Here is an 18599-nt window from a genome sequence, read left to right as displayed (position 1 = left end):
AAATCTTATTTATAAGGATTAATATCAATCTCTACCAAGTTATTGTTTTTAGTTGATTTATTTTAATTCAGAAATTTGCAAAAATAGTAAAATTGTTTAATCTTAATAGATTTAACCTATTGCAGAGAACTTCCAACTTTACCCATTTAAAATACAAATACCTTCCAACTTCTCTGTAACAAGAATATATATTCAAAATAAAAAAATAAAAGTAAAAAATTGAAGTACAAAAATTCAAACCATATACCATGAACAAATATTTTGTTAATAATTTAAAATATTAAATTTATTATTTAAAAATAGCAGATTGGAAAATTAAAACAATAACCAAAAAATCTATGACTAATTTATTGTGGCTGCTGTAACTGAAACTAATTCACTGTGGATGCTGCTGATAGTTTTCATTTGGAGCGATATTAATGAACATATTTGCGTCTTGAGGTTGCGTTGCATAAGCATAACCAGCATTATATGGTTGTGTGGCATAACTATAATCAACATTGGATCCTTGGATACCACCATAATGAATCCCACTCCATGGATTTGGAATTGTTTGTTGAGGCTGTGTGACATAACCATAACCAACATTGTATCCTTGTCCATCACCATAATATGCCCCATTCCATTCATTTGGATTTGGTTGTTGTGTTTGAAAAGGCCCTGCACGCTGCACTTGTTTGTTTCTTCCCCAAGAAAGCCTAATTGGTCTCTGACCAAGAAATGTACCATGTAACATTTGCAATGCTAACTCTGCAGATGCCCTGTTGCTAAACTGGACAAATCCACACCGCTTGCCGAAAGGTATCTTTGCATGCACAAGCTCACCACACTGGCCAAATGTCTCCATCAGCATTTCCACTGTCACATTGGGATCTAAGCCACCAACAAACAGAGTAGTATTGTTTGGATCATTCTCTGGGTCTAACTCGACCACTTGAGGAGGATAGGGTTGCTGCACTTGTTTGTTTCTTCCCCAAGAAAGCCTAATTGGTCTCTGACCAAGCACTGTACCATGTAACATTTGAAATGCTAACTCTGCAGATGCCCTGTTGCTAAACTGGACAAATCCGCACCGCTTGCCGAAAGGTATTTTTGCATGCACAAGCTCACCATACTCGCCAAATGTATCCATCAGCATTTCCACTGTCACATTGGGATCTAAGCCACCAACAAATAGGGTAGTATTGTTTGGATCATTCTCTGGGTCCAACTCGACCACTTGAGGAGGATAGGGTTGTTGATAAATAGTAGTCTGCTTTGTTATGGCAGGAGCTATTCGCATAGATCTGGAGGAACAAAATATTCCATTCATTTCTGTTATAGCCCTAGCCTGCTCATTCCCATCCCCAAATGTTACAAACCCATATCCTTTTGAACGGCCTGTAACCTTATCAGTAATAACTTTTTCTCCTTTTACAGATGAATAATCTTTATTCCTCACCATATGTGTTATTTTATTTTTTAGGACAGTTGAATTGTTTTCTCATGAGATGAGTGAGAATTAAGCTAGTTTAAATATATGACTTGATATTTGTTATGTTTTAGGTTTGATTTAAAGAATTTTAATATTCGGGGATTACTATTATGTTTTTAAAATTTTGTTATAAAAATTATATATATATATATATATATATATATATATATATATATATATATATATATATATATATATATATATATATATTCAAATATGTTATATAAAATTTTATAAGTATTTTGGATAATTTTTATTTTATGTTATATGTATGATCATGTTTTTCTTAGAAAAGTCTAATTGATTTTCCCTTTGCAAAAAAAGTTTAAGCAATTTTTATGGCTCAATATTTCTCAATTAGATTTATAATTAGCATGTTACTTATTTTGAGGAATGTTAGAAATCATATAGTCATTCCTTAAGGGTGGTGAATATCACATTCAATGTAGTCTTTTTAAAATGTGTATATGATTCTAGAGAGAATATATAATGTTATTGTGTATAATTTTATATAAGACTATATGAATAACAATGATAAACATGGTTTAGTATGTGGCACCTTATTACAATAATATTGTCATTTTTTAAAATTGAATTTCATTAATATTGATGTTATGAGACATGACACTTGTGGGGTGTTCTCACCTATCAACATATAGCACACCATCTACACTACTAGATGTATACATGTTTGGAGTCACTTTTGATCACGCAATACCTAGCAATATACTCCTCTTAAGACTATTACATACATTACATATTGCAATAAAGTTGATTTTGTATTGTAATAAAAGTCATTTCGTAGAATAGTTAACTAGATGGTGAGGAGAGTAGCTGAGGATAGCATGCATCCCTAGCTGCTGCAGCAGATCCCAGCGCGAAGCAGCATTCGTTGCGCCTTAGTCGCCCTTACTGCTGAGGTCAGAACAACAGAAAGAGGAAGGCAAGATCACGACTGTAGTTTTTGGCACGCAGATACTGCCTCAGATCATATTGGCCCTCAGCGGCCTTCTGCTGCTGGGGTTTGAGCAATATGGATCCACCAGAAGAGGAAGATCATCATCAAACAGATCACTAGCAAGAATCAGAAGTAACAAAAAAAGCTTTTGCTTCCCTCATCTCTACAAAGGGTCCAACGAAGAACGGACCGTCAGTTTCAAATTTTGTTAAAAAAATGGAAGAAATACCAGAAATATCTCTCCAGCACTCCCAAGAAAAGCAGCACTCTCCTTGGCAGAATGAGGGTTAGCAGGGCAGTTTACTGGGTTGTATCCATCACCCAAGACTGTGAAATTGGGTAGAAAGAAACTAGGCTGTAGCAACATCCGGCAAGATCTCAATAAGATTTTGTGGTAGAAGTTACTACACCTTCCAATTCGAAACCAAATAGGACTGAGATCTAATATTCAGGAACGGTCCATATTATATGGATACAAGAGGACTGTATTTGAACATATGGACATCGGACTTTGCCCCAGAAATGGATGTCCCAAATGTTGTTTCACTATGGGTAAGATTGCTGCATCTGCCTCTCCACTGCTGGGGAGATGATTCAGTCAAAGCAATAGGAAACGCAGTTGGGAAATACATAAACAAATGTGAATCTAAAGAAAACATGCATGCATGCGCCTGAATCTGCATGGAAGTGGATCTAGGAAAAGGTCTCCCTGAAGCTATCAAAATAAAAGTGGATTATTGGACGCACATACAACAGTTGGACTATGAGCAAATCCCCTTCAAATGTAAGGTATGTCATGAATATAGTCATTTTTCAAATAGATGTACAAAAAATAGAGAAAATGAAAATGAAAATATTGAGGATCCAGAAAATAAATGGGAACAGGTCAAATGAAAGAAGATAGCCAACAAACAACTAGTCTAGCTCTCCTCTCAAGCCTCACAATCTGCTGAAGCCCTCTCCCTCTCACCAAAAGCAAACTTAGCTAGCCAAAACCCCTTTGATCCTCTGCTCACATCATACCCCCATCCCTGGAGCCAAAGCTAGATCTAGATCTAGATTTGGAACCCCGCAATCTCCAATCACCCAGCAGTCCCCCTTCTCCCCCAGAGACTCAATTCACCTCTCTCCCCCTCCCTTAGTAGATAAGATATTAACCAGAAAACAAGCTAAAGAAGCATTTCCAAATGCCGAAAACCAAAAAAAAGTTTGAAGAAAGACAAATAAATAAATAAGGTATGAAGCAGTAGCAAAAGAAATGGCCCTAGGAACACAACAGCCCATGGACACTTATCTAGGGAAAAGTACAAGAAATATGGAGAAAAACAAACATAAGGGGAAAGGTGCCATGCACCACCCAACAAGTAAATAATGATAATAGTGTCTTGGAACTGCAGAGGAATGGGCTCACCTGTTAAGGAAAATGCACAAGAGATATTATGACAAAAGAGAACCCAGATATCCTTATGATCCAGGAGACAAAAGTAAACAACCAAGAATCGAAAAATCTTAAAAAAAAGTTCAGGCAATATGAAGGGGAAGCAATCCAGGCAACTGGAGCATTAGGAGGCATATGCACAATCTGGAAAAAAGGAAGGTGGGAATTATTGGGGAGGAAAACATGGCAACACTAGATTTAAACGGGTCTTAGGAGGACCAACACAGAAGAGAAACACAGGGTGATAAATATATATGCCCCCAACCACTATAAGGAGAAAGAACAATGCTGGGCAACAATAAAGGAAGTATTACAAGAAACAAAAGTTGGAAAAATAATTTTAGGAGGAGATTTAAATCTGGTTAGAAGTATAGAGGAAAAGTTTGGAGGAAACTTTCAAGTGGATCCATCCGGGAACACTTTAGAAGAAATAATGGAACAATATATCCTTCTAGACATTCCTCCAAACAATGGAAAATATACCTAGAATAACAAGAGAGTGGGTAAAAGTAACATAAAAGAAAGACTGGACAAAATCCTGATTTAAGACAACATAGTAGCACTGTACATCTCTATCAAATCCAAAATCATTCACACCACAACTTCTGATCATAAGTCGGTTGTAATCGAAATGGGCAAAATGGAAAACCAAGGCCCACTCCCATCAGGTATAGCTCAATCTGGGACAACAGCACAAAAATCGGCGAATTAGTTAAAGCAACATGGGCACCAAGAATATCAGGCTCACCACAGTACATATGGGAGACAAAATTCAAAAGGAGGAAGAGGCAAGAATGAAATCTAAAATCCTCTGGCTCAAGGTAGGGGATAAGAATACGTCCTTTTTTCATAACAGTATGAAAATCAGAAGAGCTAGAAACCAGATAGAAAAAATACAAGTGGAAAATCAAGAAATCAAAGGAGCGGAAGAAATTAAAAAAAAGCAGCCCACAAGAACTTTAAAAACTTACTGTCAGTAATGGAGGAAACAGCTGAATATGAAGAAATATTGCAGCACACAAAGAAGAAAATAAAAAAAGAACAAAACAAAGACATGTGTAAGGACGTCATAGAAGAAGAAATTGTGGAGGCCATTTGGAGCCTGCATCTGGACAAAGCACCTAGGCCAGACGGATTCACAATAGCCTTCTACAGAAATCATTGGTATACAATCAGAAAGGATTTCTTAAGAATGACAAAGAATGTTTAAAAAAAATGGAAGGCCACACAAGATCTTCCTATCTTGCTCTGGTTCCAAAGGAAGCAAATCCATCCACCTTCAATAGGTTTCGGCCCATTTCTCTCTGCAATTCATCCTACAAGATAATAACAAGAATTTTGGCAAATAGAATAAAGAAAGTGCTACACTTAATCATCTTAGAAAACCAAGGAAGGTTTGTCCCAAATAGACAAATCATTGACAATGTCATCATAGTTCAGCAAGTTGTCCACTCCAGTATCTTAAAGTAAGAAAAAGGTATGATAATCAAACTAGATATGGAAAACGCTTTCGATAGAGTCAGCCACTCATATCTACTGGTTGTACTTCAGAAACTGGACTTCTCAAAAGAAATAATAGAAGTGATACAAGAATGCATATCCACTCACTGGATAGCCCCCCCATCAATGGAAGACCCAGTGAATTTTTTCAAAGCACAAGAGGCTCAGACAAGGCTGCCCTCTATCACCATTTCTATATATAATAATGGCATAAACTCTTAGTGGAGCATTGGAAACACAGAGGAAAGAAATAACTATAACAGGACTAAGAATAGCAAAAGGAATAAAGACCATAAATCACTCCTTGTTTGCAGATGATATATTGTTGATGGGAGGAGCATTAACAATAATAGCGAGAAGATTCAAAAAAATAATGAATGCATTTATCCAGGTGTCAGGTGGACTTTTGAACAATACAAAATGCAAGATCTATGGGCGGAACATTCCACCACGAACTATGCAAAGAATTTCCCAAATCATGGAAATCTCAGCGTAGGAAAATTGGAATCACTTTCTCTATGTGGGATTACCAATATCAAAGGAGATCATGAAGGAAAAAATATGGACAAAACAAATTGGGAAAATGCAAGACAAGTTAAAGAATTGGGGAATGATGTGGTTAAATATGGTTGGAAGGGTGATATTAATTAAAGCTCTCCTTGTTGCATTACCAATATACCAATATTCACTAATGATGGCACCAGCAAGTGCCCACAAGGATATGGAATTAATTTTAAGAAGTTTCCTCTGGCAGGGTGGGAAGCAGGAAAACAAAAATTTTAGTTTGGTAAGGTGGGAACAAGTAGTGCTACCATGTGAACAAGGAGGCTTGTCCATTCGACTGCCTAGGCTCGTGAATGTAGCCCTGGGAATGAAAATTGTTTGGAGACTCATAACAGGTAACGAGAGCTGGTGGAAAAAAGCCCTCATAAACAAATATCTAAATGGCTCTAAGGAGAATCTTCTGAATGGGAACATACCAATAAGACAAAGCACCCAAGTATGGAAGCTAGTCAAAAGAGTCACTCCAATAATGGGCAGCCACATCTCCAAAACTCCTGGGAATGGACAAAAAATCTTGATATGGGAAGACAGAATCCTCTATCATGCACGTCAAACAAAGATAGTATGACCAATTTGCGACCCCGGGAAGTTAATGTACCAACTTACCCAAAAACGGGGCCCATAATTTGGCATTTCATCTTCTAGGGTTAGGTTTTGGAATGTGAAGGGCTTTCCATTGTTTCTCAACAATAAATAGGCCCTCGAGCCTCATTGTAACACAGTTTTTGGAGAACAGTTCAGAGGCATGTCGCCGAGACATCTCTTCTTAGAGATAACTACCATCGCCCTAGCTGGGTTATTTCCATTTCTATTTGTAAGAATATTTCAGTATTTTACAGTAATGAAATGAAGTATTATTTCTGCTGCATATTTGTCTTTATGGTTATCTCTGTATTTTATTGTGTTCCTGTTTAAATCTGGATCAGTGGTGTCAGAGCGGTCCGTTTTTTCTCTGTTTTTCTTTACATGTCCCCAACGAGGTCGGGATATAAGGAGTTAGGTCTGGAACTGGTCGAACCTTTGCAAGACCAGCCTCGCAAATCTCGATGACCTCCCATGGTGGATGAGAAGAAAAATGAGGGGGCAGGAGATCCTATCAAAATCTTGCTCGAAGAAGCCCTCGAGCGACAAAGGAACGTGATGATGGACAACTTTGCCCAAATCCTTCAGCGGCTACCTAGAGGCGATGCATTGGCTTCCAACAGCTACTCTGGAAATGCCACACCGTTTAAGGTACAAGTTAATTTTCAAATCCCCATCTTCAAGGGTCAAATAGACGTAGATGCCGTAGATAAATGGTTAAATCTGATCGATGGGTATTTTTCTGTTCATGAATTTTCAAGTTGGGAAAAGATTGTTTTCGCTCTTCTCAAAGCAGCCCCCCACGTCAAGGACTGGTGGGAAACCTACTGCGAACAGAAGGATGAAAGTACAGGCTCACTGTTTTCAGCTGCACCCACTTGGAATTACTTCCGGGATGCCATAAAGGAGCAGTACTACCCTGTCAAAAGCTATGAGGAAAAATGGACCACACTGCGACAGGGACGAGACCAAGATGTGCCAGAGTTCACAAACATTTTTCATACCCTTCGCACACAATTGGGTATCAAAGATTTTGAGCTGCACCTGGTACTCAAATACCGCGGCTGCCTACACAGATACATCCAGGAAGAGATGGAGTTCTTGAACATCTCCTCACTCTGCACAACATACCGATACGTTGTCAAAATCGAGCAAAAGTTCAAATAGAAGAAGCGAGACTTTGGATCTGCAAATCCAAAGCCCAAAGGACAAAGCCAAGGCAGGGTGACCCAAGACAACCCGTCGAAGCTGCAAGAAAAGAACAACACCACGAAGCCGAAGAAGGACACAGGAAAGTGGTGTGAGTTCCACAAGAGTCCCACTCATAACACAAGTGAGTGTCGGACCAAGCAGTCGCTGGTGGCCGAGTTGAAGGCTTCCGAATCAGATGCATGTTCCAACTCTAAGTCAGAACCCGACAAGGGGAATGACAAAGGGAAGCAGATCATTGATGCAGATCCTAGCGCCACTATTGCTACTGCCAAGATCCAGAAAAATGAGCCCGAAGATCCAAAGGAGGGGGAACATCTTTTCCACTCACAGATGTGGGTGAAGGGTTCGCCGCTACAATTCATTGTCGACAGTGGCAGCCAAAAGAACCTCATTTCAGCAGAGGTCGTGAAGCGGTTGGGCCTACCAACTACACCACACCCACAGCCGTATAGTATCGGTTTGCTTCATGAAGGACGAGATCTCAAAGTTCGCCAGCAGTGCCGCCTTCCCTACAACATCAAGCCCTTCACAGATGAGGTATTGTGTGATGTTATGCCTCTGGATGTTTGTGATATACTATTAGGCCAGCCATACTTGTGGAGGCGACATGCTGTGTATGAGTCAAGGCCTCGCGCTGTCATCATTTCTTTGGATAATTCATTATACAGGATACCGGAGGTAGCCCCACCTACCGCCACCTCTTTGATCACTGCTAAGAAAGGCAGCAAGCTCATCTCACAAACTAGGAAATTTATTTTCTGTCTGGTTCGCTCCCAAAGTAAGGGGAAGATCGTTGCTACATCCATGACCCCCGCGAAAGGTTCCTCCACACAGCAGCAGCAACAGAGGGATACAATCTTGACAGAACACAGGAACAACTTCTCCTTACCCAGAGGGGTACCACACAAGTTTCAGGTGGGCGATAAAGTTGGGTTACATTTGTAGAGGGAGCGCCTTACCAGAACCCATCAGAAACTCAGACCACTTCGACATGGTCCTTACACCAGTAAAAAGGCTACGGGAAACAATGCTTTGAAGCACAACATTCCTCCATTCCTTCGCTTGCACCGAGTGTTCAATGTGGACCATCGCCGACCATGCTCCCCACCATTTCTGGACACATCAGAGATTGCAGAACAGCTCACCAGAGACCCAGCTCAGCAGAAGCTTCTTCATCTCAGGGAGGAACTCAACGCAATGGGAACCATTGCTTCCTAAGGGGGGAGGAATGACCCAGGTGGATGTTGGTGGCCACCCACCTATCCCATTTGTACCCCCACAACTGTCTCTTTCAGTTTTTCTGTTTCCTTAATTATAGCACAGTTTACTATTTTTAGCAGTTTTTTTGGGTCCTAAAATTCCGGAGCCGTTTTGAGGCCCTAAACGACGTTTTCTGGGAAATCCACGGCAGTGATTTTTCTGTTTAAAAATCGTCTTTTCCGTTGTAGTCCTCGGAGAGATCTTTCCAACGGGCTATCATGCGCGTCAAACATAGATAGTACGACCAATTCGCGACCCCGGGAAGTTGATGTACCAACTTACCCAAAAAAGGGGCCCACAATTTGGCGTTTCATCTTCTAGGGTTAGGTTTTCGAATGTGAAGGGTTTTCTATTGTTTCTCAACAACAAATAGGCCCTCGAACCTCATTGTAACACAGTTTTTGGAGAACAGTTCAGAGGCATGTAGCCAACACATCTCTTCTCAGAGATAAGCTACCATCGCCCTAGCTGGGTTAATTCCATTTCTATTTGTAAGCATATTTTAGTATTTTACAGTAATGAAATGAAGTATTATTTCCGCTGCATATTTGTCTTTATGGTTATCTCTGTATTTTATTGCATTCCTGTTTAAATCCGGATCACCTGTGGCGACTGTTGGATAGGATGATTCATTCTCTTGTGGACAGGATGATTCGTTATCTTGTGGACAGGATGATTAGTTCTCCTGTCGAGGCATCCTACCCATGCAGTGTGAGACTCATGGGAAGTACCTCTCATCTGATCAATGAGTATGGAAATGGGGTTAGGGACCATTAGTAGTACTATCGATGGACGCATCATTGTATCTACCGTACTCCCTGTGCTAGGATGACCTCCATTGATCTGGGATCAGTGAGAGTGGTATGACACACTATGAGACTGACTTCGAGTCAGTGGAGGATGCTATGATACATCCTCGATCATTTCTTCTTCTTCATAGTTCAAGCAGAGCAGAGTAGGACCAAGCAGTGCAGGGCAGTGCATTTGATGGCTGGGATAGTAACGACGATCAAACGGATTGCAGATGGAGTTCTCCCTAGTTGAGAGAGAGTATTAAAATTGGAAACTAGGGCCAAAATGCAAGTGGGTCACCTTATTTATGGCAGCTGATATTTTCCCTAGATTTCTCTTATCGAGAAGTGTGGGATTGATCTAAAGATCATCCGATTCTGATAAGTATTTATGGAGATATGAATTTATTTGTAATTACTTGACAAATTGTCAAGGTCAGCCAGTAACTAAATGTGTGGCACAAATCATATAAATACAAGTGAGATTGATTCATTTCAAATCATCTCATCATCTCTCATTCTTCTCTCTCTCCTTATATGATTGGGTATACACAAGGAAGAGGATCTCTCACATGTGGGAAGCAAGAAGACGCAGGCTGAAAGAGGACGCATAAATTGTTGACTGTGTTGACCGAGTTTGACTGAGGCAACAGAGGGCATCTTTTACCTGCGTTAACCAAGAATTGACTCATCAAGGGTGCGGTTTTGGTGTGGCTGCCTCTCCTAAGCAGGCTGCAGATTTTGGCACAGAAATCGAGACAATCTGACCTTTGGTTTGACCAGTGTTGACTGCCCTAGTTTTGGGCAGTAGTTTGACTGTGTTTTTGGCGCTGTTCAAGGGTTTTTTCTTAAGGCTATTCGAGGGCTAGTTGACCGGAAATTGACCAAGCATATTGGAGGTCAATTTCAACTCGTTTGACCAAGTTTGACTTTGCTGATCTAGGGTTTGCTGCTATTGATATAAATTTACAGAATTCTGATTTTGTACTATTTCTCTTTGCTGAACTATTGAAGATAAAAGAAGATTTGATCAAAGGGTTTCCCTGCATTGGGGTTTGTCCCTGGCTAGCCACTACATCTTGTGTCTCTTGTCTTGGCTTGTTTTCTGTTGATCGTTTAATGTTCTATCTGCACTTTACTTAATTTATATGTGATTGCTAATCTATGGCTAATAAGAAGAAAAGAAGTAAATTGCTCTAAGCATAGAACATACCATAATTTAACACATATCAACATCATCATCTCATAATGGATTACCATTTATTTTCAATCTTCTTCCCATGAAGGCCATTCATATGGCTATGGAAGAATCAGTTAGGGCTTACATCATTATAGGTTAGCACATTGTGTCAAGGGCATGCATTTCTATAGTGAAGGTATGCATTTATCCTTAGCAACGTGTGCATATCCTCCCCTAACAAGTACAAAAATCATTACATGCATTCACTTGCGGGTGTACATTTTCCCTAACAGGACACACATTTTCCCTAACAGGACACACATTTTCTACAATGCCTTGTTTTTATGAAATTTCATAGGGATAACATGCTAATGCTTATAATTCATCTAAATATATGAACTTTAACTATCATTATCATTTCAAGAAGTTATCATGCAAATCCTAACACAAGACTTACATTGTTCACTCTAGCGTATGTATTTTCCTTAATGGCCTATTTTCATATAAAAAACACATAATTTCCATTTTGAGCATACATTTTCTCCTTAAGGAAAACATATCTAATCTTAAGTAATGCATTACTCAATAATTTACATATCCATCATCTCATAATACAAAATTCAACATTAGTGCATTTCCCTTAGATTGACATGTATTTAAAGAAGGAAAATTTAAACAATTTTCCATATTTCTCCTACAACAATTCTTTTGATATTTTTGCATGGAAAAGGGTTTTAAATTTCCAATTGCACAAACAAATATATAGGCAAATGTACAACTTTTCTACAACCCTATATCTTGTGATATATCATGTAGATATACAAATTGATATATCAATGAACCTTGTAGATTCACAAAGAATTTTGTTCTTACATCCAAACATTCAATTGTGTGCATGCTTGTAGATGCAATCAATGTATATGCAACTCACCATGTTTCCCAATTACATCAACTATGAAAATCATAATACAATATCTTTCATAATCCAACACGCACACACACATATAGAATAGTGAACAAATCTAGTAAATGCATATCTCTTTTCAAATATTGCATGAAACACACACACACACACACATATATATAACACACACACACACACACACACACACACATATATATCATCTTTAACTCAACTATACAAGCAAACCCACATAAATAGTTTTTTATCATATTTGTGACCACTTGCAACCCATCGTATGATAACTAATTGTGAATGTTTTTTACTACTTTAGACTAGGACATTTACTTAAATTATTATAGTGTTCTTCTTCATCAAACAACTACCAATGCATAAACAATAAAGAGACAAGAGGCACAAAATATAGGCGATCAAGACTCTTGACCTATTTACCTCTCCAAGACCAAGTCACAAGACTCCCTTGTTTAACTTCTTCCTTGAGATAATGATATTCAAACTTCTTCCTCCTCCCACTTCCCTTGCCTAGACTTCATATTTCGCTCCTTGGCTCAGATATGCACTTTTCAGCCCTTCTTTAGAAACCCTAGATTCATTCCTTGAGAAACTTTGACCTTCAACCTTCTTCGCTTGATGGAAACTATCATTCTTAAGATGATTGTAGTGCTTTGGCCCTTTTTGCAATAGACAATACTATAATCTCACACATGTTGAAGGGTTTAGCCCTAAAACAAATCCAAATGAACTTGGTTATCTTCCTCCTTTGCTTGATAATAATACTTCTCCTTTGTGATCTTCACACTTTTTCTCACTCAGATTGCCTTGACCAAAATTTAATCCAAATGAAAGCCAAGCTGCCTATATATAGTGTTTTGTCTATCAAATAAGTCGACTTGTCTTCGAAGGAACACTGAAATGAGGATAATCTTGTGACAAGTTCTTGAAGGGTTTATGACATAATCAAATTTGCTTTTACAGTGTAACATACCCAAATGGATCTTCAATACTTATATTGACTCATTAGACTTTATGTATTGATGACCAAACCTAATAGCTCTCAATGGAAGCTTCTACTAAAAATAAAATCCCTTGATCATGAAACCCATGATTCAAGCATTACAAAAATAATTTTATTTTTCTTCTTTTCATCAATTTACATAAAATCATAATTACACAAGTCATTATGAAGACTAAACCTAGTTACACTTTTCAACACTATTAGGCACAATTATGGCCTTAGGGGTCAAATGCACTCATGAGACAAAGCTTTGTTAAACATACTATGTTTGATTTTAACTACACCATCAAAATTTCATTCAAACATTGACACCATATGTAGTAGTGCTTTAGTGTCTCACAACTTGTGTGTTACAACTTCAAAGCCTTATAAGGCAAGAAGTTTTAGCATAGTTTCAAAGTGCTAAACAATGAAATTTTATATACATTACATGGAGAATTCAACTACCTCTAAAATAAAGCTCTAAAAATTAGTGTTAATTCATGTCTTTAAAAAGTAACAATACATATGAAAATTTTGTAACTATGATGCCCTAGAAAATTTAGTGACTGGAGCGAATTGTTATTCCTAAAAGGGGTGATATGAAGTTTTATAAAATGTTATTTATAAGGGCTAATATCAATCTCTACCAAGTTATTGTTTTTAGTTGAATTTTTTTATTCAAATGCGTTTAAAAGTAGCAAAGTTATTTAATCTTAATCAGTTTAAACTATTGCAGAGAACTTTCAACTTCACCTATTAAAAATACAAATACCTTTTATTAAATATTTTTCTCCATAACTTATTAAAAATACAAATACTATTTATTAGGTATTTTTCTCCATAACTGAAATACATATCCAAAATAAAAAGGGAAAAAATTGAAACTCAATAACCATATATGATATAAAAGAACAAAAAATTCAATAACCATATACCACGAACAAATATTTTTTTTGGTTAATGATTAAAAATACTAAATTTATTATTTAGAAATAGCAGATTGAAAAATAAAAAACAATGACCAGAAATAAAAGAACAAAAAAATTCAATAACCATATACCACGAACAAATATTTTTTTTTGTTAATGATTAAAAATACTAAATTTATTATTTAGAAATAGCAGATTGAAAAATAAAAAACAATGACCAGAAAAATCTATAACGAATTTACTGTGGCTGCTGTAACTGAAACTAATTTACTGAAAAATCTATAACGAATTTACTGTGGATTCCGCTGATAGTTTGCATTTGGAGCGATATTAATGAACATATTTGGGTCTTGAGGTTGCGTGGCATAAGCATAAGCAGCATTATTTGGTTGTGTGGAATAACTATAATCAGCATTGGATCGAGCGATATGAATGAACATATTTGGGTCTCGAGGTTGTGTGGCATAACTATAATCAACATTGGATCCTTGGATACCACCATAATGAATCCCACTCGATATATTTGGATTTGTTTGTTGAGGTTGTGTGACATAACCATAACCAACATTGTATCCTTGTCCATCACCATAATATGTCCTATTCCATTGATTTGGAATGGTTTGTTGTGGCTGTGTGACATAACCATAATCAACACTGTATTCTCGTCCATCACCATAATATGCCCCATTCCATTCATTTGGATCTGGTTGAAAAGGTCCTGCACGCTGCACTTGTTTCTTTCTTCCCCAAGTAAGGCGAATTGGTCTCTGACCAAGAACTGTACCATGTAACATTTGCAATTAGGTTTGTAATAAGCATGTCACTTATTTTGAAGAATGTTAGAAATCATTGGGGTGGTGAATATCACAATTAATATAATTTTTTAAAAATATATATGATTTTTGAGAGAATATATAATATTATTGTGTATAATTTTATAATTTAAAATTTAGTTAAAATTTACTATTAATTTTTAATCAAGGAAATGTGATGTGTCATGGGATAAGTGTTTTGGTGCTTATCATGGATTGATGTCTATTGACATTTACCAACCATTTAATTTATATGGTTGCACTAGTTTAGTTTATAATTTCTTTCCTTCACTACTCAAAATCAAATTCACACATTGCATCTAAAAATAATATTGTATTATGCTCCAAATCAAGAAATGTGTAAGTGACTTAAAAAAACAACAAAAGCAAAAGACTAAATTTTGGTTTAAATGAAATAATATATATGTTGAGTAACATCTCATATATATATAAAAAGAAAGAAAAATACTTGTTACCTTTCAATACGAGGAAAATATATATTTAAAAATATATGAATAAAAAAAATAATATTTTGTCTGCAAGGGGTAGTTCAAGTGGCAATGGCCATGGAAATAAAGTCTCACTCTCACAAAGTCTCACAAAACCAGAGATATACATGTAGAAATTCGAAAATGAGAGGGGCCTACCAAGCTTACAAAAAAAAATATTAATATAAACAATATATTACGTAAATAAAATATTTTAATGTATATGTATATATATATATATATATATATATATATATATATATATATATATATATATATATGTATGTATATATAAACCCAAATATCAAGCTTTACATGCAAATTAACTCAAATAAATCTACGCTAATTACACTAGCAAATTATGCCACTTTCCCATTCATTAAATTTTCTTTTGATGGTAAAGAAATATCTTAAATTTCCTCTTGGGTCGTGTAGCCTCCCTATCTTGCTTTTTCCTAAAATGCAAACCCCACAACATAATATGCCATTTTTGGCTTAGGCTGGGAGTACGAGGTTTCCACTCTTGTAACAGTGTACCCACTCAATAATTATTCCCTCTTTTCTCGTAATCACCTTCCAATCTCTGTGCTTCCAACTTGAGTGATGTCGACATATCCATATTGTAAGTGTGGATTGAGTGAGGCCAGAAGTTTAAGCACGGTTTTAAAGTGTTAAATAATGAGAGTGAGACAAGAAGTTTAATCATGGTTTTAAAGTGTTAAATAATGAAATTATATATATACTAGCAATTGCCCCAAAAGGTGCAAGGAGAGGCCGATAGAATTGTTAAATTGAAAAGGTTGACTTTGTTTTGAAATAATAATTATTGTATTAGATTTAAGTTGTTTAGTGTGTTTGTGTTAAGTTGGTAATATACAATCAAAATAATAATTGAAATATTGAGATGATGAAAGTCCCATAGTTTGTCTATACATATCAAATAGGCCCCTCAGTTCTCTACTTGCCCCTTAGGTTCTCTAGATTTTACATATCCTTTCATACATCACAAAAAATAAACAAATAAATTTTATGGGGATTTGAATTTGATATCTAATTTTAACATGCTATTGTTGCATTTTCATTAAAGTAGAATTTCTCACATTTATATATATGTTTACTATATGTAGTAATTCAAAAAAATTTATTATTAAATATGTTCATTGATTTTTTTATATATATTATTATTTTTAATCTAGTATATAAAATTTTGATATGATAAAATGAATTATAAACTTACATACTTAGAGATTGTTAATATGAGACCATTGAAAAATGCTTATAAATTTTCTCAATTTACTAAAACATGTTTTAGGTATTTCCAATTACTAAAACCATGCAAAAGTCTTTGCACAATTTGGTAGGACTCACCTCTTCTTCAAAGAACCTATTAGTGCTTTTCCCTTCCAGGTCTGCCATGGGTGTTTACATCTTTTCCATAAGGTAACAAAGTCTAGCTTGTTGTCTCTGTCTCTCTTGAATATATACCAATAATTATTCATGAGGAATATATGTTGACAAAAGAAACATGCACTAATAATCAAAATTAAGAATAATATTGTTAATAACAATATTTTAATGTATATATAAAATAAAATAAAGTAATTTAAATTTAAAAATTTCTTATATTTTCTTTAAATGTGTCATTTATTTCATTTTTAAGATGGAATTGATATATAAGATATAAAAATAATAATAATAAGAATAAAGAAAAGTTTAATATAGGCTATACATCAAATATTTGAAGATGCATGTTGAGTAAAAGATTTTAACATCAACATATAGAGAGAGAAAAAGTGAGAGAATTCTTATTCCATTAATAAATTCTTTCTAATTCAAGGTATAAGGGAACTCATGATTAATTTGAATTTGGTATATAAAAGAATATTAATAATAAAAATAAAAAAATATATGTAAGGAAGAAAAAATATTAATAACAAAAATATTTAATATGTGTGTAAAAAGAATGTGTGTTGCTCAAAACCAACATAGATCCGTCTAACTTCAGATCTACCAAACATAGATCCATCTAACTTCAGACCTATCAAGAGTTGAGAGGAATAAATCTATTAAGGTGCAAACCTTTATTCCTCTGCTTGGTAAATTAAATCCCCATAGAAATTATTTTTAAACATATATATAAAAAAATCCCCATTATTATTATTATTATTAAATATATAAATTGTTATGTCTACTACATTCTAATTATAAATAGTGATTAAGTCCACATTCTAATTATAAATTTTTATTAAATCCACATTCTAGTTATTAAGTCCACATTTTATTGAGTTGAAGATTAAGAAAATAAAAACAATACAAATTATTAAAACATATTTAGAAAGAAAAATACATTTAACACTTTCTAAATGTTACCTAATTATTCCACTTTTTAATTTTTTAAAATTTAGTGATTTTTTTTAACTTATATTTTTTTATATTATTTAAGATATGTTTTTAAATATATAAATACATTCAATGTGAAAAAAAACTTGTAAAATTGTATAAATTCCATAAAAACTTCATCCAAAACTCATAACAATTAGACTACCATTATGCAAAAACAACTTTTATTTTTTTCAGAAATTTTATAGAATTATTTTTTTTAAAACTTTATAAAACATAATTTGACCATGGAAGAAGAAAAAAGAAATCGCCCCATAATTTCCCACAATCCACACTGCCAACTTCTGCACCTATATTGTGTTGTTGTTGCAGCATATAAAATCCTGCAAATGTATCATTGGTCGGTAAACCCAAATTTCCAAAGGAAGGAATATGTTGTTGTGGGTGGCAAAATTGCTTCAGCTCTATGCTTCTCGGGAGTCTCCTGAAGTAAATTTCTCTGACTGTTCATCAATGGTTGCCCAAATTTTCCTCTATTTAAAGGATTAGAGTTTACACCATGAAATGCTGCTTGTAAAAGCAGTGTCCGATCAATGTTTGGCAGGCCCAACCCATTGTTTGGATTCACTTCTCCAAGAAGTTCAGCTGGTAATGTCACCAGTGTTTGACGTGATTTTTGACCTGATGCCGCAAGCCTTTGAAGATCCAGCCTTCCAAGTAAACCCATAGGTCCAACACCTGCTTCTGTAGTTCCCCCAAAAGAAGAGTTCATTCCACTTGGTTGTTGTGCCACTCCACTTAACCTTTTCAGATATAGACTATATTTCTGAGCAGTGAAATAATAAGACCAATTAAAAAGTTACATTGTTCTCAGTTGTAAATCCTAGTAATATGACAACAATACTGACAAAAGCAAATATATTAAATACAGAGTAAATTCAATTGAATGATGAATCCTTTCCCCTATCTCCTCTCTTAATTTTAACTCTCCAATAAATACATACAACTCAGTTATGAACAAGAACCCAATAATAGGCACAACGTAATTGTGATGAAATAGAAAGGATCTAGCATAAACTCTAATAGCAGAGTTTGTGGAAGCTATAGTTCCGCACAATGTGACAACCCCATAAAAAAAGAAAGGATTGCTGA

The 18599-nt window shown here is 35.5% G+C and overlaps 1 protein-coding gene across 1 annotated transcript; it reads right to left on the bottom strand.

The window, feature by feature from the left end:
* Positions 1-376: 376 nt before the first annotated feature.
* LOC149195825 (putative RNA-binding protein C23E6.01c) lies at positions 377-1444 on the bottom strand. The gene has a single exon (XM_089408034.1). It carries the CDS (start codon positions 1442-1444, stop codon positions 377-379), a length of 1068 nt encoding a protein of 355 aa, XP_089264160.1.
* Positions 1445-18599: the final 17155 nt, after the last annotated feature.

Source organism: Pinus tabuliformis, chromosome 2_2 (assembly GCF_031772625.1).
Source record: "Pinus tabuliformis cultivar Carrire ecotype Pingquan chromosome 2_2, CPIR1, whole genome shotgun sequence".
Classification (NCBI taxonomy): Eukaryota; Viridiplantae; Streptophyta; class Pinopsida; order Pinales; family Pinaceae; genus Pinus; species Pinus tabuliformis.
This window is presented reverse-complemented; position numbering and strand designations above follow the sequence as displayed.